The sequence below is a fragment of the Eurytemora carolleeae genome, unplaced genomic scaffold (assembly GCF_000591075.1).
Source record: "Eurytemora carolleeae unplaced genomic scaffold, Eaff_2.0 scaffold63, whole genome shotgun sequence".
NCBI lineage: Eukaryota > Metazoa > Arthropoda > Copepoda > Calanoida > Temoridae > Eurytemora > Eurytemora carolleeae.
The window spans coordinates 117,004-141,187 of NW_019396024.1; the positions used below are offsets into that span (position 1 = coordinate 117,004).

At 32.6% G+C, this 24,184-nt stretch overlaps 1 protein-coding gene across 1 annotated transcript; it reads left to right on the forward strand.

Moving 5' to 3' along the window:
* Positions 1 to 7,820: 7,820 nt before the first annotated feature.
* LOC111706453 (beta-hexosaminidase subunit alpha) lies at positions 7,821 to 23,737 on the forward strand. The gene is made up of 17 exons (XM_023479369.1): positions 7,821 to 7,976; positions 9,019 to 9,100; positions 10,159 to 10,214; positions 12,302 to 12,367; positions 13,128 to 13,264; positions 13,711 to 13,847; positions 15,613 to 15,714; positions 15,897 to 16,000; positions 19,239 to 19,400; positions 20,605 to 20,710; positions 20,873 to 20,928; positions 21,147 to 21,280; positions 21,472 to 21,536; positions 21,965 to 22,050; positions 23,002 to 23,139; positions 23,276 to 23,363; positions 23,606 to 23,737. The coding sequence occupies exons 1-17, from the start codon at positions 7,858 to 7,860 to the stop codon at positions 23,690 to 23,692; spliced, it is 1,725 nt and encodes a 574-aa protein (XP_023335137.1). The 5' UTR covers positions 7,821 to 7,857; the 3' UTR covers positions 23,693 to 23,737.
* The last annotated feature ends 447 nt before the right edge of the window (positions 23,738 to 24,184 follow it).

Here is a 24,184-nt window from a genome sequence, read left to right on the forward strand (position 1 = left end):
TGAAAAATGTAGAAAACATTTGCAGCTAATATTTGTTTCAATGCTCCTCCTAGTACTATGGCTTTCTGTATAGTTTCAAGCGTTATTGAATATTCTATTGGAAATGCAATCTTTTGCTGGTTATTAGAGAGGAAGCCTTGTCTCTCTTGTGACGTTAGAACGATTTTTGTTGAACCATTAGTATGGAGAAATCTCATTACCATCTGGCTCAGTAATTGCTGATTCTGCTAAACTTAAACTCATAGAACAACGCCCATGTGAAGATATAATATGTAGGTTTCAAAAACATGTATGGAAGTAGGGTGAAGGAATTGAGTCTTTGTCACAAACTATGATTTTCTAATCTCTATATCTTTGTAACCCAACGCCGTAGACCTTTGATATTTCAAACTATGAATTCTGTTAGATGAAAAAATCTAAGTTTGAAATATCAAAGGTTTACACCATCAGGTGGAAAAAATATAGGTATTAGAAAATCAGTTTGTTACGAAAACTCAATTCCTTTGAACAACTTGTGTAAAAAAGAACAGAAGTTTTTCTGTTCACGAGATTTATTAATAAACATTACCTAACAAACGTCCCTCCAGTCGAGTTAAATAGTTCAAAACATAATCCTTCTTTTATCTCGGTCGTAAACCCTAGGCTATCGTATCCTTTATTCCAATTCATCAAACTAGACGACTTTTTAAAATCCCTTCACTATCTGCTATCATTCTTTCTCCTTATGCTTTTATTATTCTTCTGTCCTGAAAGATATACAGATGGTTAACTTTTTCACTTTATGCTATGAAAAAAAAATAAAAACTTCTTAAGCTTTGAAACCATGAAATTGCATTATTACTCTTTTTTCCACTCTCATTTAGAATTTATAGTTTAAGATTTAAAATTCTAACTACAAACAAAAATAACGATAAGATTAATGGGCTTACCTAAAATAAGTCACACAGCGGAAGCTTTTTGGGCTTTGAACATTCTCCCTATCAGAAAATTAAGAATGTTTAATGTTATAAAATTTTTTTTTTTCAATTTAGAAATGATTTTATTTGAAGATTTTTATCAGCAGAACAAATGAAAAAGAGTAAAAGATATTATCAAACATGAAAGATGTCAAAAATCGGTGCGAATTATAAAAAGATGCTTAAAAATGGCCGTTTTGCCTAGAACCTATATGTTGAAACGTAGGTGGGGCGTCGATAAGACAATGAGATGTTAGGTTGGCTAGTTGGTTCATTGGTTAGTTGGTTCGTTGGTTAGGCTTCTTAACTCGGACAGAGTAGTCGCAAATAATCAGTAAATAGATGTATTTTAAACCTGCAATAAAATGCAGATATAGTAAAAAATAAAATGGCAATGTTAATTGAATATTAAATGATATATCTTACTAGTATTTTGTGTCGGAGTGAAAAGGAGTGATTAGGGTTTGACTTTGAGGGTTTGATGGAATAGTTTTAAACATTTGTAAATACTTCCGAAATATAAACCTGGTTGTTTAAGTGGAATTGACTATGGAATACAAAGTTGTTAATGCATTTGATCTTTCACTTATTAAAACGTTTCACTATTTGTCGTTTCTTTTGTTGGAAAGTATAGATCAATTTTATTGGAGATTTGCTAATTGGTTTGAAGTTTCTCCGAGGGAGGTTTCTGTAAAGACGACTTACATGAAATATCAGCTATTGGTAGCTTACTTTTCAAAGACAGCTGTGGCCGGAGAAAAGCTGATTTTTCGTTAATGTTGTGGAAGACGATGCCTGGCCGCGTTAAACAAGTTCATCAAGATTCAACAGAATGAGATAGAATGGATACGGGGCATAGTACTGAAAAACATCTACACGTGTGATATCGACTTTAGTTCTGAACCCTCTAGTAATAAGTTATAAGAAATATATATACTGGAAGTTATTTATACGATTTTATTAGAGTCTGACTCACGTCCTCTATAATGTCATCTATATATAAATTTGGCTTGTCTGTCTGTTTGTTTGTTTGTATCCAATAAACGTCAAAACGGCTGAACCGATCAGTCCCAAATTTTTTGTGGGACATCATCACGTGACCACAGGGAAGGTTTATGAATGATAAAAATTTTAAAAAAATGTGTTATAAAGGTTTTTAATTTTGTAAAAAAAATTTAAATTCTTAAAAATCCGCAAATTGTTTTTAAAAATCCGCAAAATTTTCTTCTTCTTTGTTTTAAAATGTAAACAAAAAGAACATGTTCACAATTTAAATAGAAGATGGGCGCGAAGCGCCCTAAAATTCTAGTGATTCATAATTGGCTAGTTGATAATAAATTAGCCTACTGGTTGAGGGGTGCCATCATCCGAAGGGGGGGGGGCGGAACTAGGATTTTGGACCATTCTGACAATAGCATATATTGGTTGGAGAACTGACAGAAGCTATGTATGTGGAGAGAACTGATTAGAGAGCGGTTCTCCCATCCCGCTCCGAAAGTTTAAAAAATAAACTATTTCAGATTACTCACAAATGCATCATTGCAAGTAAGATGTATATTCTATTTACATCGAAGGCGGCGTTAAATCTACAAACCGAAATTGCGTAATGATTACTTGATTGTCGTAGAGAACGGCATGTCTTTGTATATACATTTTACACGTTTCAGACGAAAAACGTAAAATTATTGCTAACTCATAAAAAGTTTTCATATTTTAGTGAATGATAGCTAACAATGTTGAGTTCAAAGGGGGGATATTAAATCTGTGATATTTAGTTTTATTATTATGAAAATAATAATACTGGTATTTTTTGATAAACAGGTTATTGAACAGTGCTAAAACAACGTTTTTATCTTTTGAAATAAAATGAAAATTGGTTGCAAAGATTAATTATTCATGAATTTTAAGGTTTTTAATTAAATTTGAAGCGGGTGTTTACAGATCTGTCGGAGGTATAAAATGCAGGGATTGGCCACCGGAGAAAATCTTGGTCAAAGACGACCTTGCAGCGGAGTAAGATCATTTGTTTTGGTTAACAAACACATAATGGCATTGAAATATGGTAAATTTAAATTTTATTGGGCTGTTGTTGCTGAAAAACGTCTAGTATAGAGTTTCGGCCACAGTTGTCTCTGAAAAGCAAGACTAATACCAATAAACAGCTATTATTGGCTGTTTAGTTTACATGCATGAAATTACCCAAATAAGTGAATGAACGGTCACTTTAAGGCAAAATATTTATTATAAGGTGGCAAATTGTCTGAACTAAGAAGTTTAAAGATTATAATTTTAACTAGAACTATTTGAAATCTATATGATAAAGCTCATATTTCTGTATTCAACTTCACATTTTTATTATACAAAGAAATGTACTACACATGATGTTTTATGCCTTGCAGCAATCTTCAGTAGTAACTCTTTGATAAACTGCTCAAAACTATGTACATATCAGAAAAAAATTAAAGATAAGTGTAAACAATCCACAATTAGTTATTACCTTAACGTAGTACTAAGACTGTCTGAGTAAATGGGAACAGAATACTCCTCAAGTTCAATCTCCGACCCCAGAGTATCCTTTAACTCTAAGAGCAGCTAGGACAACTGGATACGCATTCTATGAACCAGCAGAAGATATGGAAAATGTAATCGACAAACTACAACTATATTTGAAGAACGGCTGAATCTGAATCTGAGGCAGCTGCTCAGGGCAATTCTACTCCCGAACTGCTAAAGGAAGCATATGAGTTTAGAGTCGTCAAAGTTGGGTTGAAGATTGTGTCTTAAAGTCGGGTTTAAGGAATTACGGATCGACCCTAACTTTTTAAATCCCTAAATCCTCCAATTCTGGGACTCCTCGTAAAAATAGAGATCTAGAGGACTTAGCTGAATCTGAGGAAGCTGCTCAGGGCGATCCTACTCCCGAGCTGCTGAACGAAGTATTCAAGTTTAGATATCCTGAACTAGTACAGCTATGATGAGATGGGTGAAGCGGAAGAAGCTGTTGAGGGACACCCTGGTCGGGAGCAGCTAAATGAAAGCTTCAAGTTTAGAGATCCAGAGCAGTTAAATGAGGAATTTGGATCCCATGGAGCTGCTCAGACTGACACGGAAATGGAACAGTTAATTGGAGCTCCCTGAAAGAGATGATTTGAAGATTGTATATCGGAAGTATATCAAGACTAGACAGAAAGTTGCAACAATTGAGGAACAGCTCCAAACTCATGATCTTTTATGGTTTGTCATGGTTCCGCTGGATTTCTGGAAACCACAGACTGGATTGGCGGAAACCTTAGTAGAGCTAAATATACTCAAGAGCTAACCCACTGCAACAAGTAAACGTGTGGGCCTCTACAAACACATAAAAAACTAATTCAACAAGAATAAACATAATAAACATAAACAGATGTATTTAGATCAATAAAAAGAAATAAATAGAAAGTCACATTCATTCATACTCTGAGAGATATATCTAAACATATAAAGAGAGAGAGCATTATTGGGATTTACGAAACGAAGAGCCGGGATCAAGAAAAAAAACACGCCCTTTCTCTGAGGGAGCAAATGATTTATCCCAAAAACCCGAAGATTTATGTCTGTAATTGTAATCGATTGTAGCAATAATCATTACACTAGCAACCAGAAAAATCATCGTTTATAAGAAAAATCATTGTATATAAAGCAATTAAAAATATTATATTACTATATAATGCATAGGATTAAATTAGATAAGAATAGATTTATAAGGTTACCAAACCTCTAGAACACATTTGAATGGAAAAGATTTGAGTCTAAAGATGAGATTTGGCTCTGACAAGAAACGTAAACTGGCTTCAGGAGAAAGCTAAGGGTGTTTAATATAGCATCTTATCGACATTTACTGATCAGAAAATTTAAATTTGGGATGAATATTTAGTGAACATGTAATATAAAAAGTAACTGGGCTGAGGCACATCGTATAAGAATACGTTTTCCAATTTTAAGCTTAAAAGACATTTCGTGAAAATTGTGCATCGCATCTTCATAACTTGACTATAAAATCTTTTTTCCTGGGGAGTGGGGTGCGTATTCTACATGGCTTTACTCAAGATAATAATTTCTCCAGAGTCAAAAAGCCTGTTTTGATAAATAATCTTTTTCAAAATCTAACGTTTATTGAATAATTTTCCAACCTAATATTAAAAATTTTCTTTCGTAAATTTGAAATTATAAATTGGACAGAAAAAATGTTTTGACTTATTGAATTTTAGTTTTTCTTTGTGTTTGGGTCGGTGTCGTCAAAACTTCTGATTATTACGTTTCTGTGATTAGTCCTTGTGCCTCTCTGCTTAATGTATATAAAACGTCATACAATAATACATAATTAATATTCTAGAGTTATTACGAAGGAGAATAATATATTTTTTTTAAAATAGTATTGTAACAAAGTTTTAACATTTGTACAACTAACCAAGATGGTAATCAAGTATTATGCATGTTATTGTTTAAACATATTAATAGCTATGATATATCTCGATATTTTTGCCTTATCTCTGTTTATTTTTACGAATAAAAGCGTGTTCTCCGATGAAACGAGTTCCAGTTTACAGAGTTAGTAGAGACTGTAAGATAGACACCAGTTGACTATAACTAGCTGCATTGTAAGGATACTATAGAGTTGTGAGAGTTAATGTTACTGTGAACACACGTTAAGCTTCAACAAACTTTAGAAATAAAAAGATTTCACTATTTATTCAATAGAAAGAAGTAAATTAAACAAAAACATAAACAAGTACTTGTTTTGTAAACAATTTAATACATGTTAGGATTGTTGTTTAAAGGAACTGATTTTTTGCCACAAAGTCATATTTTATAATCTCTATATCCTTGCAAACCTTTGATTTAATAGTTTAAAATATCAAATATCTATGAAACCGGTGACCGAAATTAAAGAATTTGAGCGGCGGTTTAAATTCCATCTCAGGTTGCAAAGATATATGGATTAAAAAATTAAAAAATATAGTTACACATTACATTACACAATACCAACTTTAACAGAATAGGTTTTTCAGTTTCCGATTTCACACATTCATTACATACATTGTATAAACATGTGATGGCGATTCCGTATAATCTGTGTACATATAAATATGTATTATGTATACATACATTCCAAAACAGTGGCCGAATTTAAAGAATTTGAGCGGCGGTTTAAATTTAAGCCGCGGCTTAAATATGGTTGGTTCCACTTAAAATTGTATCAAATGTTTCAAGATTTAAGCCGGCGCTTTATTTAAACCGGGTTTTGGCGGATTTAAACCGCGGCTCAAATTCTTTAAATTCCATCTCTGAACATGTTTATTTCCAAAAATTAGCATCTTTTATTGGTTTGTGATTTATCATATATTTTCAGATTTAGCATTCTTTCATTTTTTCTTATCCTTGAATCTTTTGGATTTGGAATCTTCCTATTCTGTATTAAAGGTTTCTTATATTCTGGACTCATTATCCTTATTATTTGACACACTTGTTTTAAAAATACTGATAAAAGATATCCATATTTCATGCATACAGTAAGGGGTATGGGTGTGGAGGGGGGGGGGGCTACAAATGGCGTAGGTGTTTGTATGTTTGTTCTCTCAGCACATAAGATAGATGTAACTTGGACGGATTTATTGAACGATTTTCTTCGGTTAATTTAAATATTAAATATTATTTGCAATGATTACATTTCACACAGAATCCATTTAAAGAGCGATACGAAATTTAGATTTCATTATTTCCATCATCATTTCAACAAGTTTTAATTATCATCATAAATATTTTACTCTTGAAAATACAGGGTTTTCATCTCGTTCTAACCTTTCGCCTTGATTCAAAATTATAATTGTTGTTTACGTATCTTCCTTGTTGCATTAACTTGATGTTGTATAGTTGAAGCGAAAACAGGAAGCGGGAAGGATTTCGAAATTAATTATCCGAACCGTGACCAGAATCTAATACTAAGAAGTATATGTAATATTATAGATAAACTCAATTAAATACGAGATGTAGTTTAAGAGTAGATTGATAGGTGTTGTTTCCAAATAAAAATTTAAAAAATTAATGCAATTTCAACATTCTTGATGGAAAATAGGGAACCACAAAAAGTATTAAAATCTACGTAAAATTAAATTTCTGGATAATGCATTTGCATAAGTGTTGGCTTTGATTGGGCATTCCATGGTTTAAACTCTTTCATCAATTATGAGGAAAGCCGTATGTGTGGACAAGTGTTCCATTAATAAATATGATCACTTTAATCATATTTGAAACACATTTCAATAGTTCTTTAGAAAGGTAGTTGTAAACTTGCATTTGAAAACATGCAAATCAATATGAATTAAAATTCACTTTTGTGAAGAGGATGATACCAATTTTTTAGGGTATCATATAATGAGCTAACTTTACTTATAACCTTAGATGTTTTAAAATGTATTTCTTTTTTTGTATTTACATTATTTTGATTATGGTTCGTAACAGTATTACTGTTTTTTTACCCCAAAGTTCTTGTACTATTAGTCGAAGGAATTTTTTGATTTTTATTCTAAAAATAATTGTTTTAAAAATAAAATTGTTAGTAAATTTTGTTTTAATATTCAATTTGTTCTTTCTCCCTTATTCAATAATCAAATCAGCGGTGAATGAATTTCAAAATTTATAAAACTTATTGAATATTTTAACATAAATAATTATATAACTGGTTTTGTCAAGGCTCCTTTTCGTTGATAACCCCAAAATGGATTTTAGCTCAGATATAATGTCACAAGTTGAGTATTTAACTGTGACAGGTCAACATTGATATTAATTTTGCATTTAAAATATCGTTTAAATTAAATTGTGTATTAAATAGTGTACTATTAAATCAATTATATTTGAAGAGATTATGCTCCAAAGATGTTTTCTGCTTGGACTGTTTGCAGTCCAGTCTATTAGTCAAGAGCATGGTGGAGATGAGTTTAAGAACTGGCCTGAACGACCTGGAGCTTGGGTTCAACAAACAAGGAATATTGTGTTTTTTATTTGCAGTGGTCGGCGGTTATATAAATACAATGAAGACGCATTTTTTTATAAGGCTTTGATTCCTTACAAGCATATTTCAAATTACAAGCTTACAAGTTACGACGAAGACGGCATTAAAGAATTTTCTCTTTTTATTTTAAAACTGTTAATTTAACCTTTTAATTAGTGAGTTTCTGCTGCGTATTTGTCAGTCATACAATCTTAACTATAGATTTGATCATTTGAGTGTTAGTGTATTAAGTGGTATTCTGTGAATAGTTGTATGATTGAATACTGGTGCAAAGTTGAGCTGAGCATCTGTTTTCAAAGTTGAGTGTTTTGATGTCATATTGTTAAGGTCGGATTACACCAAATCAAGAAATGGTGAAGTGGGAGGAGATCACAACAAAGAATCCAATGATTTGTTTTTCAAAGCAGGAAAGGAGAATATAATAAACAAAGCAAAAGTATGATGTTTTCTTGGATGATTACTGTCACAACTACCTGCGTTTTTTAAGAGCTTGGTCCTTCCCTTTCACAAGTTGTAGGAGCACTTGGTTTGTTTTCAAAAGAGTCCGGTCCTTAATTTGAACTACATCTAACGTTTTTAAAGTCACCTTAAAGTACACATTCCTCTATTTCAAACTTTTAGTTTTCTTTCCCGCAATGCAGTATATGTAATGGACGGGACTTAAACCACAAATCCTGGGATTTTAATCTATTTCAGACAAATATCAGTTGAAAATTAAAAAAAAATATATTCACACATAACATATTTTGAATGGTCAAAATTCTAATTTAATCAAATTTATACCATAATACCGCGCGAAGTAAATATTTTCAACGAAACCGATACAAATTCGAGAAATCATAAATTATGCATGTAATGTATAGAAAATTATGTCATGCTTATACAGCTCTGCTACATATATTTAAAAAAATGAGTGTGAAAATTATTTTTGTGGTGTGTTTTTAGCAATTTTTTATTCCTATATTTTGACAATCATTTCAATTTTATTTTATAATAAACTAATCTATTCCGTAGAGGAGAGGTTTGGCCTAAACCCAAGCTTCAAAAACAACAATCTGACTTCTTTCTGCTTCGCAGCAGTGTTTTCAGATTTGAGGTAAGAATTTTAAGGAATCAGAGGCCGACTTTAATGAATTTAAACCGCGTCGCTGAACCACCAATCACCGGTTAAAATTGCGCGCTGGCTCAATCAAATAATAAACCCATAGAGAATAGAATATATAGAGAGGAATTAAAAGAATCTCTCGGTATGAATTTTTTCAGTACCTTGCAGCCTAAAAGGGAGTTCAAAGTGTACAAATCATGTAAATGTTCACAAATTATATGCAGTAGAGTACATTAATACAGTATATTCCCTAAACTATCCATTTCAATTTCGAATTTTTTAAACTGTTAAATAAAATCATCGTTTGCAAAGTGGAAGGCATAGAGTCTATGTGAAATGATCATTGGTCCATTGTGAAACCTGCCTTTTTCATAATTTGGTTTTCTTTTAACAATAATTTTAGATTTTTTATAAAATGATATTCCAGGGCCCAACCGGTTATATAGCATAAATATGTGAAGTACACCTGCAGTATGGAAACAGTACAACAAAATGGCCGTTTTACACTTTTTTCTAGTAAATTCTTCTCTATAAATTCTATTCTCTATGAATAAAACACTAATAAAAATTTCAAGTTGAACCAGCCATGTTTGAACCACGTCTCATATTTGAATCACATGTAGACATGGTATAAATTCTTTAAATTCGGCCTCAGGAAATAATAAAATAATTTGTTAAATTAGCAATTTTGCATTTAAATCTTTTCTGTTATGAACAGATAATATTTTACGATTTTAAGTTAATCATTATCGATATTAAAACCAAGGAATTGAGTTTTTGCCACCAACTCGGATTTTTAAATCCCAATTTCTTTAAAACGAAATGTCGTAGACCGTAAATATTTCAAACTATGAATTCTGGTGGATCAAATAATGTAAGCTTGAAATATGAAAGGTATGCATCATCTGGTTGTTGAGATTTAGGTATTATAAAATTGGCATTTGTGGCAAAAACTCAATTTCTTAGAGTGTTAATTGCTAATTGTTAATTAGAAAATTTGATTGTTTTGGAAAAGTTTAGCATTTTTTTGCAAATGTTTCTTTTTTTAGATTGGTTCAAGCCACATCCATGGTCCGTGTGATATAATCGATTCAGCAATATCCAGGTTAGATTGGTTTAAGCCACATCCTTGCTGGCTGCTAGCGCGTCGATCAGAGTGGTCTTACAAAAGTTTTTACTCAAGAAATGAGCTCCTCGTGCCAATTACCCATAGATCGAAATACAACATGTAGAATCTGTGCTAAGATAACCCATAATGTAATGTTTGGCTACTAGCGCGCCGGTCAGAATGTTCCAATATTTATTTTGACCTAAAAAAAAAATTCCTCTTGCCATTACCTATAAATCGACATACAACTTGTAAAATCTGTGCTAAGATGACCATTAATGTAATGGTTGGCTGCTATCGCGCCGGTCAGAATGCTCCAATGTCTATTTTGACAACTGAAATGTAATCCTTGCCCCAATTTTGCTATAGTTCGATGTATCTCATGCTATTTTTATTCTAACCTAGCTAAACTTAGCAAATAAGTATTCAAAGATATTTTCATTTTTGTGCACGCGCGCGCGGACATTTCAGGCTTTGGATGTGAATTTTTTGAGCGTATATTTGTTCCCAAGAGTGTCAGGATAAATGTTCAAGTGCAATTAATGAGGTTAAGATTGTTTTAATGTAAAAAAGTCGTATTTTTCACAAAAAGCGCGCGCGCACACTTTTGCTCAGATCTGTTCAAAACCAAAAATGCATGTAATATACATAATTTAAGCTCGCATGCATAAATCATGTAAATCTGTGCTAAGATAACCCATAATGAAACTGCCGGCTACTAGCGCGCCGGTCATAATGATCCAATATTTATGTTTACCTCAGAAATGAATTACTCGTACCCAATTACCTATAAATCGACATACAGTATGTAAAATCTGTGCTAAGATGACTTGCGCGCCGGTCAAAAGGCTCCAATGTCTATTTTGACCTCGGAAATGAATTCCTTGTCCCAATTTTGCTATAGTTTGATGTATCTTATGCTACTTTTATTCTGACTTAGGCCAAACTTAGCAAATAAGTATTCAAAGATTTTTTTCTCCTATTGCGTGCCTGCGCGAACATTTAAGGCTTTGGAGGTGAATTTTTGAGCGTATATTTTTATCAAGAGTATCAGGATAAATGTTCAAGTGCAATTAATGAAGTTAGGATTGTTTTTACTATAAAAAAGTCGTATTTTTCACAAAAAAAGCGCGCGCGCACTTTGCTCATGTCCGTTCAAAACCAAAAAATGCATATAATATACAGAATTTAAGCTCGAATGCAAAAAAATCAGCCTCCTAGGACAATGCTAAGTTATGTTTATACACTGTTTAAATTTCCCGGAGAGTAATACGTTTCGTGCCCTCCCCCCCTTAACTTCTGAATTATTTCTAGAATCTAAGTTTACACATTTTATCTGTTAAACTAGAGAATATCGATGATTTATTTTCGAGCAAACAGTTTCCCGCATTTCTAGTTAAATCTATATTGCAAGAACTAATGATATTAATATTAGATTTCTCAATGCTGTAATGATTTTTTAATTATAAAAGAACAGTTTTATTTTCTTTTTTGTTTATATTTTACCTTATCAAAAAATCCGTATAAATGCTTAAAAAGTGACATTGATATGAATTCCTGTATTTGTCTCAAAATCGGGATATGTTTTGAAAACGCGACATGAGCTAAAATCCGGCAATTGTTTCTCAATAGGGATATGTTCGATAATGAAAACAAGAATCATCAGAAACTAATTCTCACAAAAAATAATCCTAAAGCCAAGAACAATCGCAACTTTTAGATATAATTTACGTAGTGTTTTGCTCAGACTCATAAAACATCAGACTTAAAAAGAGGAAACAAAACGACGACGTTTTGTTTCGTTATAGATAGATTGATCTGATAGAAAGATTAAATTGGAAATGCATTTTTATGTTTTATATTTTTTCCCGAATAGCGTTGGTTGCAAGTAACAGAAAATCCACGAAATTCAACACACAAACCAGGTTTTCTGGGTGAACACTGTGTAGACAATAATTTGACGCTGACATTTTGGCTTTCAGAGAAATCTTTGATTTTGAAAACAAAAAATGATAATTTTGCATTGAGTACAAGCGTTTAATTAAATCCCTAAGAATAAATAATAATGGTTTTGTTTTAATTAGATATTACAAACGAGTATTCCCTCCTTCTGCTACTGATATTGTCAGCTATTTAGATTCTTCTAATAAGTAAGTTATTTTGCCAATAATTATATTGTTGGATTTATGAATGTATAATGTAAATTACATAGTAATAATATTTATCGTGTTAGAAAGAAAGGTATTTAACGGTGGTTCTGTATTATAAAAAATTATGATTGCAAAGGATTTTATTGATTATTAAACAAAACCTTAAAGTTTGTATGCCACCAAGATCTGTTCAAATTTCTCTAATATGATCAAAACTCTCAAGAACAAATTGTGACAATGGACTTTGAATCAAACTTTGGAATGGAAATTTTCAACATTTGTTTGGGGAAGAATTCTTTGTAAAAATTTATATCTTCGTGATGATAAAGATTACAATTTGTTATTGGGGTATAGTCTAATTTATGCAATGTATAATTTACCATATAAAACATGAAACACGTTATAAACAGAATGTGAAGAATATCTCACAAACTTTTACATTGTACATCCCTAATATTCTTTTAGCAATTTTGAACAAAATGGTCGAAATTTCGAAACGTTTTCGACAAAATCGAAAATAAAAAAAAATATATGTGTTTCTACTAACAGTGCACACTGCACCGCACTGCATAACCTTCATTCACAACTTAACACAGCCGAATAAAATCCTATGCTGGTTATGCAAAGAACAATGTACACTGCACACTGTAATTGTACAGTGTACAGACATTACACTGTCACTGATACATGTTGCCTTGTTTAGAATGTTATCATAAAAACAAAGAATTTTATAACACGTGATGTAGATAAAATTATTTAGAAGGAAAAGACGGCGGGATGCACGACGAGAGGTACGAACCGATCCATCCTACAGGGGATATCTAGACTCTGTGGAGATATTGATGAATAATAAGGCAGGCTGTGAGAAACTACCGCATTTAGATATGGATGAACATTGTAAGTAATTTTTTATCATTGGAATTATTCCAAATTTTAAAAAATCGTCGTATGAAAGAACAGGTTTTTTTATTTTTTACTAAGAAATAATGATATAGTTGATTGACAATTTTTTAATTTAATTCTATGTATCTTTCATCAGTTTTTGGAAAACCTACATTTTGAACTTTACAATACTATAGAAGATTATAGTATAGTTATTTACAATACTTTACAGGAAAATTAAGAGAATTTTACTTTACCAAGGGTGAAGTAAAATTTTTATTTCCTGGAAAAGGAATTTTACAGAGGTGTATCGTCTTGAAGGATGAAAATGCATTATTTTTTTCACAAAAACTTACATAGCAGAGAGGGGAATTTTTTTTACTTATTTGTCCCAAGGGATGTTAATTAACTTATCATCCTGCTGTTACAGGAATCATGTATAATCATATATAATTTTACAGACGAGGTTAAAATAAACTCTCCGGATGACCCTGGAAAGGCGAAGATTATTGCCTTTACAGTCTGGGGGATACTCCGGGGGCTAGAAACATTTAGTCAACTGGTGTATCCTAGTATGGAGTATGGGGATACTGTACAGGTATATAAATTAGAATGAAGTACGGGGATAAGCTGTCGGAGTACAGAAATTGCCAGAGTAATGCTTTAAAATAATTAGAAGGATCTGGCTTGGTGGAAGGATCTGGTTCAGTAGAGGGATCTGGTTTGATTGAAGGATCTGGTTGGTTGACGGATCTGGGTTGGTTGAATGATTTGGTTTAGTAGTAGGATCTGGTTTGGTAGAAGGATCTGGAATTTAGTAGAGTGATCTGGTTCAATTGAAGGATCTGGTTTGGTTGAAGGAACTGGTTAGGTTGGAGAAACTGGTTCGGTTGAAAGATCTGGTTTGGTGACGGATCTGGTTTGGTTGAAGGATTTGGTTTTGTAGAAGGATCTGGTTTGGTTGAAGGATTTGGTTTTGTAGAAGGATCTGGTTTGGTTGAAGGATCTTGTTTGGTTGAAGGGTCTAGTTTGATTGGAGGATCAGGTGCAGCTGAAGGATCTGGTTTGGTTGAAGGATTTGGTTCGGTAGATGGATCTGATTCGGTTGGAGGACCAGATTTTGTACAGGTATATTGGGATATCCTAGTAATTAATACATCATTTGTTCTATAAAATTTGTCAATTTTTGGTCCTCTTCTACAGGTTTGAACATTAAAAATAGAACAATTTGTTATTATCAGTAAAACATATGGAATAAAAGGTGATGTTTTTAAGTCGTTAGATTAGAAACGTCGCTTGGGATTTTGTAATTTATAATGAACAAAAATCTAAAAATATTTTCAGAGATGTATTCATCATAATATTGACAAATTACAAATTCTTTAGCGGTAATGTTACATCGTCTATACGCAACATTCCCCCTACTGAACTTCTGACCTACTAACTTTCAGACCTACTGCAATATCGGACCTACGCCAGTAGTTTATTTTTGTATTATTTGAGGGTTAGGTTAGGTTAAGACAATTTCTGGGCCGAGCGCTGTAGCTATGGACAGGTTAGGGGTCGAGCACCGCGGCCAGGATAGGGGGCCGGGCGCTGCAGCCACAAGTCCATATAGCTGCTGTAAAACCACATGCTAGTAGGTCGGATGTGTAGTATAGCGGATTTGGCGTAGGTCGAAAAATACACTACATCTTTAGCTAAATTGTTGATAAAAGGTTGAACGAAGACGACCGTATTCTATTGAAATAATGGGCACAAAGTGTGTCGAATTTTCTATCATCCCCATCCCCTCCTAGAATTTTATTACGGTGTTTAAGTAATTTTTATGTCAAACCCCCGACATGGTAAGTGGTGCGAGTTGGAAATGTGGTGCCCACTTTTACACTTTTGCCGGGAAGAAACAAAAATTTTTAAATGAACTTAATATTGCATGTTTAAGTGGCGCCGCACGCAAATATTTTTTTAATCCACCGGAGGTACCTCTGTAGCTATCTTTTCGGTTTTTTAATGCATATTTTATTTTTAGAATGCTCTCGCTTCAAAAGTAATGATCGCTGATTCCGAAGTTTTAGTTCAAAATGAAACCTAAGACTAACAGCTTATGAGTTAAAAAAAGAAATTCGAAATCTTTAAATTAGAAGGAAAAATTTACATTACGAAATAACTAAAATATAGAGCTTTCTAATAACTGAAATATTGAGCTTTCTAATAACACCTTGATTGTAAAAATTAAACAGAAAAATTGTTCCTCAGTAACTAATACCCCTTCTGCACAGTTTTTTTTGGGACATCCTGTATATTATATGTACTTTCACAATCTCATTTAATGATACAAAACAAATTATATGATCCTATTTAAGTATCTGGTAAATGGAAGTCAAGTTATGGATTCTCCTCGCTTTTCTCACAGAGGAGTACTCATAGATACATCTAGACACTACATTGCTAAATCAGTAATCAAGGTAATATCAACTTCAGCAAATCACAATATATTCATTAGTCATGAATTCATTTGTAACCTTCTTTACTAGAACAGCAAATCAACTAATTGTATTGTGATTATAAATTGTAAAAAAAAGGCTCGTAATTCTATCAAGATTTGAACGAAGACTAAAAATTTTGGATACGGATTTTTTTTTTCAAGGATAATCTTGATTTGATGGAGATGAATAAATTCAACGTGTTCCACTGGCACATCACAGATGACCCTTCGTTTCCTTACGTTTCGATCAAATTTCCAGACCTTAGGTAAATGAAAACTAGATTTTACTCTCTGGGTGTCCTAAAATAGAGATTATTTCATTACCAAGTCACTAATAACAAGAACCCCAGTAGAATGTTTGATAAAATACAAACATGTTTGACCGGTTGTTTGGGTCTAAAATAAGGATTATTTCATTACCAAGTCACTAATAACAAGAAACCCAGTAGAATGTTTGATAAAATACAAACATTTTTGACCGGTTGTTTGGGCCTAAAATAGAGATTATTTCATTACCAAGTCACTAATAACAAGAAACCCAGTAGAATGTTTGATAAAATACAAACATGTTTGACCGGTTGTTTGGGTCTAAAAAGACGACCTTTTATAATTTGTAAATCCCTACAGACTAAAACTGCATATTTCAGATGTTGGAAATTTAATTTATATTGTCATTAGGGTTTTCAGCGGTAGACAATTTTCACACAAATTTGGTTGCATATTTCGCAAACGGTGCGCAATGTTATTAATACTAAAAAGGTCTTATGTTTGCGCAAAAATTTACCGTAATCCAAACGAAAAAATGTGCACAAACTTTTTTGCAAGCGATTTCCTTTATTTGTTGAAAATTGAACACATTTGCTCTGACAGAAAGATAACATGATGTAGAGATATAGTAATATACCCTAAGAAAAATAACCTTATTTGGTTCAAACCTAGTAAAATATTCTACAAAAAAACCCAAATTGTTACATTAAAAAACGTATCGATAATTCGCTACCTGTGATTTAAAATTGATCAAAGTGGTCTCGTCTTGGGATCTTCATATTGTTCATAATGCTTTGCATTATCAACCGTTCTCACCAAAGAGAATAGATTATACGGTGCTATGGAAACGCCTCAACACGGAAACGCCTCAACACGGAAACGGACCCAAAAGTGAGTTTGGGTCCGTTTCCTTCTTTTTTCAAGAATTATCGGAAATCCCTCAAAAACTAAAAAGTGTTGAGGGATTTCCGAATATTTTGGGTCGGTTTCCGCTATATTTACATTTGATTCGTTTCCCTTTTTTTTGGGTCCGTTTCCTCTTTTTTTTGGGTCAGTTTCCGGTTTTCAGAAAAAGTTTTAAACTCTCAGTTTGTTGATCGGTTTCCCCTTTATTTGGGTCCGTTTCCTCTTTTTTTGGGTCCGTTTCCTCATTTTTTGGGTCCGTTTCCGATTTTCAGAAAAAGTTGTATTGGGGAGGTTTCCGTTTTTTTTGGGTCCGATTCCGTGTTGAGGCGTTTCCGTGTTGAGGCGTTTCCATAGCACCGATTATACATAGCGTGGAATTTACTCGAAAAAAGTATAAAACGGCCATTTTGTTGTACTGTTTCCATACTGCATGTGTACTTCACATATTTGTGCTATACCTTTTGGGCCCTGGACCATCATTTTATAGAAAACTTTTCTTAAAAATCATTTGATTTTCTCTGATAGCCTGTCATGCATTCCCGGGTTCATTTCAGCATAGGCTTCGATAAAAATCAATTTGAAAAGGAAAGGGGGGAAGCAACCCTGGAAAATTTGCGGGAAGCTTCTATATGTAGAATGTATAGATGTTTAAATTCTATTTTAATTTTTAAGAATGGACTAAAAACATTTTCTCTATGGAACACTTAATAAATAAAAAAAAAATTGTTTAGTTTAAAAAAGATAATACTTTTGTTTTGGCACGCAGGTAGCTTGGAATTTGCTAAAGGGGGGAGGGGGCATTTTTTGGACCAGAAATTAATGACTAATTACACACTTTAGTTTCTCGATAATAAGTAAGGCTGTGGGTTCAGATTGAGCGTCAAGCTTAAAGCCTGAAATTGCCTTTTTTAAGCTTTAAACGGCATTTCCTTTTTGATGCCATTTTTTGTATTTGTAATAGCTCAAAGGAAAAGAAAAATATTGCAAAACTGCAGACAAAATATCTATCTAAATTGCTCTTGACAAAAAGAAGCATATTGCATGAATCTTGCAGGGAAGTTTTGCATTTTTTGCGATGTGATTGTATTTGAAAAAAAAAATATTTTGATATTTTCAAATCTGAAATTTTTTCCTTTACTGGTTCATCAACCTAGCTCGATATCTGAGTAACAATGAGGGAGATATCATCATTTTTTAAATTCCTGACAAGAAGGGGGGAGGAGTGAAAAAATATTATTACCCTTCCCCCCTCTCCTGGCTTAATCCTAGAATCCCCTTGCTAGAGTTGTCTTCTAATTGTTTTGCTTTTTGGGACAGCCACAGGCGGGCAACTAGGGAGGGGACTCAGCCCCCCCCCAGCCTAATTAAGGGGGGGAATGCCTCTCCCTTAAGCGTAAATGTAGGTTATTTCAACTGTAAATTATGAGGCATTTATAAGGGACAGCAAAGAATACACCCTCGCCCCCCCCCCCACCCCTTCTTTTTAAGGCATTTTCCTTTAACTAAAAATTTTTTTTGATAGATTTCTTTTTTTATTTGATATTAGATGGGGTCATACTGAATATCCGGTTGGTAAGGTTAGTTTTTTATTGTTTAATTATAATAAAGTATAATCAGGCTGAAAGGGTCTGACAAAATTCATACCAAGGGATTGTTTGAATTCCACTCTATGTATAATCTATTCTTTTGGTTCTCACACGCTGTCTCCAAGTCTTCCGAGTTATTGTTCAAAAACACATTAAAAAACTGAAACGGGTAGTCAAATTTTTTTAATGTTCTGATTTAAGATTTTAGGTAGATTAACATTTTAAAATAAATATTTAATCTCCTGTTCAACGAAATAACCAACCTTAAATTCCCTACTTTTTTATTTCCAGGGAGGATAATTACTTATCCTCCCTATTTACAGGGAGGATAATTACTTATCCTCCCTCTTTACAGGGAGGATAAGTAATTATCCTCCCTGTGATCCATACAGATTTATCAAATAAATAGTTCTCTAATTTAATTTTATTTTTACATTTATCGCTCTCTCAATCAATTTTGAATAAAATAGTAAACTACACCTAGTTTAATATTTGATCTAGGAAAGATCAAAACATGTACATACAGCTTTACTGAGCTGTCATCANTCCTCGCTACGCTCGTGAGGTTTAGAACCCCAAAAAGGTCTTGGAGGCCCTCGGCTAAGTGGTTTTCCCCTCAATTTAATTATCCTCCCTTAATCTCCCGGTTAAGTAGTAATTAATAGTTATAATGGTCTCGTTTTTTCTGAGACTTATTATTAAAAATAATTGACATTTGAGTTAATGACAACTAATTATTTGCTAGTAAAAAGGGTGCATGGCACGAAACGATCGCGGTTTACACTCAACAAGACGTGGCTGATATTATTGAGTATGCTCGGTTGAGAGGTATCAGGGTAGTAAGCGAGTTCGATACTCCTGGTCATACTCAATCCTTCGAAGCAGGCCAACCTGGACTTCTAGCAGAGTAAGTATGAAATAAGGATGTCTGGGAATCTACATTCTACATTGCACTCACCCAAATTAAAAGGGGGACCGGGGAAAAGAAACAAGTTTCTAAATTAGGGAATTTTTGACTGGGGAACACAGGAGAGCCACGGTATTGTTCTAAGCTTAACTTTGAGATTCTAAGTTGAGAGTCTTAACTTTTATGGCAAAATATAGTTTCATGAGATGGAATTTAAAGAATTTGAGCCGCGGTTTAAATCCGCCAAAACCCGGTTTAAATTAAGCGCCGGCATAAATCTTGAAACATTTGATACAATTTCAAGTGGAACCAAACATATTTAAGCCGCGGCCAAAATTTAAACCGCCGCTTAAATTCTTTAAATTCGGCCACTGGTAAAATTGACCAAGTGCGGGTAACAGCGGGAGTAACTATAGGCACCCTCCTGGGTTCCCAAGCTAGTTCAAGATAAAGACAAAACTTTAAAGGTTACCGTTTTAAATCAGCGATGCCACTCATTAAATGAAAGGTCACATATCAATTACAGTCCTGTAAATTATACTTAAGTGTAAGGTAACTTAAAATTAATTTAAACTAAGTCTATATTATACCCCTTTAATTTCATATTTTAGAATCTCTGTTTTGCCCTAAAATTTCCAAAAAAAAGACAAATATGGGAGTACAAAATAAAGAAGTTTAACCTTTAAAAAGTTCAGCCATAATTTTTAGAGGATTTCTTTTTTAAAGTGCCACAACTAGTTTTAACCCAAAGTTAATAAATCAAGATTCATTAAAAAAGCTTTGATCTTTAATACCTCCTGTGTAAATTTTTATCACTAAGCTTTTACTAGCTTCTAGTCACAATTTAAGCTTATGAACATTGCTTTTCAAGCCGCTATTTATTCTGAATGTTCCAATAAACAATTTTCTGTCTAAATTGGGTTATTTTCTTAAATTGTAAATATCGATATTTTTTTCAGACAACTACAAAGATATAATTGCACAAAGGAATTGAGTCTTTGCCACAAACATAAGTTTTTGTATCCCTATACCCTTGCATTCTGATAATGTAAACGTTTGATAATTCAAACTTTGAATATTTAATCTAACAGGGTTCATAGTTTGAAATATCTAATGTCTACGACATCGGGTTACGGAGATATAGGGAATTGAAAATCAGAGTTTGTGAAAAAGACGCAATTCCTTTACGTTTAATGTAATTCAGGTGTTATGATGAGTCAGGGGTAAAGACAGGGGGCTATGGGCCAATGAATCCAACAAAAAAAAGAGTTTACGCTTTTATTCAGGAGTTCTTCGAAGAAGTTACTCAGGTAGATAAATAATTGAAACAAAGTACTAATAAATATTTGCGTACAGAGGTAAGATGAATTACAATACAAACATGACAAATCATGAAAACTTGATTTAGTTCTGGTTTTAAAGATTTCACATGATTGAAGTATCATTCTGATTAATTATATTGATTTATCAAGGTTTTTCCTGACAAATACCTACACCTTGGTGGAGACGAGGTTGATTTTAAGTGTTGGTAAGATAAATATATTTTTTAAATTGTTAATCTTTATCTGATGTGCAATTTTATTAATTAGAGATATTCTGACATAAATTACAGCAATAATGGCTGACTTTAAAAAAACGCAGTGCAGTTGAGTCACTAGTTGAACCATGTTTAAATTAAACCACATTGAAAAAAAGTACCAGCAGATGGTTCCATAGAATCTTTTATCCTCATTTTATATATCTAAGGCGGAGTAATCCTGAGATAACTGAGTTTATGAATAAATGGAACCTGACTGATGACTATACCAAGCTGGAGAGTATATACATCAAGAAGCTTCTCGATATAGTCAGCTCTTTTCCAACCAAGAATGGCTACATAGGTAATCAGATCCGTGGGGTAGAGGGGGGGGGAAGTGATGGCCCCCTCCTTTTGCCACAAAGAAAAAGGGAACATAATCTCAAAACTTAGAATGCACAATGCACATTGGACGTTGCGCACTTGTAACCGAACAAAACATGATTTAAGTTTCTTCCGTCCAATTTCTCATTAAAGTTTAAAATTTTTTTTTAGTTTGGCAAGAAGTATTTGACAATGGAGTTCAAGTAAAAGATGATACGATTATAAACGTTTGGAAAGTAAGTGTAGATTTTTAATAAAACTTTATTATTTTTCGAAACTTTTCAAAGCTTAACTTCTTGAATGTTTATGTAAATTAACTTCTTGAATGTTTATGTAAATTAACTTCTTGAATGTTTATGTAAATTAACTTCTTAAATGTTTATGTAAGTTTTAAAAAAAACTTTTAATCTAGGGTTTCCATATTTTTTCTAATTTTTTAAATTACGTGGAAAAACATATGTGAATAATGAATGAAACTATCAAACAAATCTTAAGTAAAACTCGATTTAAAGTTTGACATTTACGATTAACAAAAGCTTAAATAATTGAAACCTGAAAAAATGAAGGTGTGAAAATTGAAAAAAAAAGACAATAGGTTAGTTAGGTTAACAAACTAATTAGACCATAATGAACAAATGAACAAGTTAACACTTACATAACACAGGGACAGTGGGAGTGGGAGTTATCTAGAGTAACTAAGGCTGGATACAGAGTAATTCTCTCTTCACCTTGGTACCTTAACTATATTAGGTATGAACATCAAGTTAAATAATTATTACTGCACATGCATACACAGAACACACATACTTCAAAAACCTTTTTCTTTAACAATGTTAGAGGAAATATCCGGCCGGCTATACCTTTCCCCCCAAAACAAAAATGTTTCTACAAAGTTTTAGCAACAAATAACATTTCTACATTCTGCTAAAAATTAGGGATAACTTTACAGAATATTTACCTAAAGGAATTTAGTCTTTGCCACAAACTCTGATTTTCTAATTCCTATATCTCTGCAACCCAATGCCGGGTACCTTAGATATTTCAAACTATACATTCTGTCAGATCAAATAATCTATAAAGTTTGAAACATTAAAGGTTTACGACATCAGCTGGTTGATTTATTAATATTCATATATTATTGTATAAAATAATATACCACAAATTTAAAACTTTTAAGCAAAGAGAATAGAATATATATATGGAGGGGAATTTGCTAGAAAAAAGTGTAAAACGGCCATTTTGTTGTACTGTTTCCATAGTGCAGGTGTACTTCACATATTTATGCTATATAACTTGTTGGGCCCTTGAATATCATTTTATAGAAAATCTGAAATTAATGTTAAAAGAAAACCAAATTATGAAATAGGCTGGTTTCATAATTGACCAATGATCATTTCACATAGACTCTATTCCTTTCACTTTACAAACGATGATTTTCCGTTATAACTATAAATCAAATGATGGTTTTTATTCACCTAATTCATTACAAAGTTTATTTAACAGCTTTATATAAAATTCGAAGTTGAAATGGGTAGTCTAGGGAACATACTGTATTAATGTACTCTATTGCAAATAATTGTGAACATTTACATGATTTGTACACTTTGAACTCCCTTTCAGGCTGAAAGGGACTGAAAAAATTCATACTGAGAGATTCCTAAATTCCTCTCTAATATATATTCTATTCTCTTTGTTTTTAAGTTATGGAAGTGATTGGACAAAGTACTACACTACAGAGCCATTAGATTTCTACGGAGATGCTGAACAGAAGAGTTTAATAGTTGGAGGAGAAGCTTCAATGTGGGACGAGTTCGTAAACAGCATTAATCTTACACCAAGGTAAATCAGGAAACAACCAAATCAGAAAGATCAGAATATTTGTTTTTACATGAACTGATTTTATCCTCTATACAAAATAAACTTAGCTTAACTCCCAAATTCGACATTTTGATTCGATTTCATCGATATTATTTAGACTTTGGCCTCGGGCATGTGCTGTGGCAGAAAGGCTGTGGTCCCCAGCTGATGTGAGGGATCTTGGAAATGCAAAATCAAGAATTCAGGTTTATATTTTGTTTTTAAATAAGTAAATAATCTTTTCACAAACAAATTCCATAATTGTTATACCTCGTTAATAAGCTATGTTTATGTTAAAATTAAAATAGTCCATTTTTGCATTATAACGTATTGCTCCAAAAAACAGCTGAAATTACTTATTTTGTAAACAAAGATGTTGGGATTCTTGGAGGATGATTTAGTAACAATATATTGGTTTAAATCTATAAATACACTAAACACTGTATAGGAAATGGAATGTAGAATGCTGCAACGTGGATATCCTGTTCAACCAATTAATGGACCTGCTTTCTGTAATATAGATTGGAATGCATAGTTTCATAGTTGCAATAACGTATAATACTAGAAAATTCTATTTGTAGAGAGGCAATTAGGAAGGGATTGACGACCCCCATGTACAGTCTTTAAAGTAAAAATCTTTCTTACAAAAAACAGTAAAAAAATCTGTAAAAAATGGTTTTTTTTGGTAGGAGCTGTAAAAAAAATATCCTGTCATTTAAGCTGGGTGGAAAAAATGTTTATTTGATATGAATATGAAACAGATATATTAATATTGTTAGGGAATTGCAATTTGTAATATTTAATAGATATATATAAGGTTTTAGTTAAAAATTTATTACAAAATAAAAATCGCCAAAAAAATATGTATCCTTGCTCCTCTAGAGCAGTGCAGGGGGAGGCTCCACCCCCCCCCTTTAGAGTCTCTGAAAAAATTGTTATTCTCAATAACATTTATGATTTCTATAAAGTGTAAATTTTCTTCTTTTTCTCTCCACGGTGAGTTCCTTTTCCAATACTGGTTATTTTA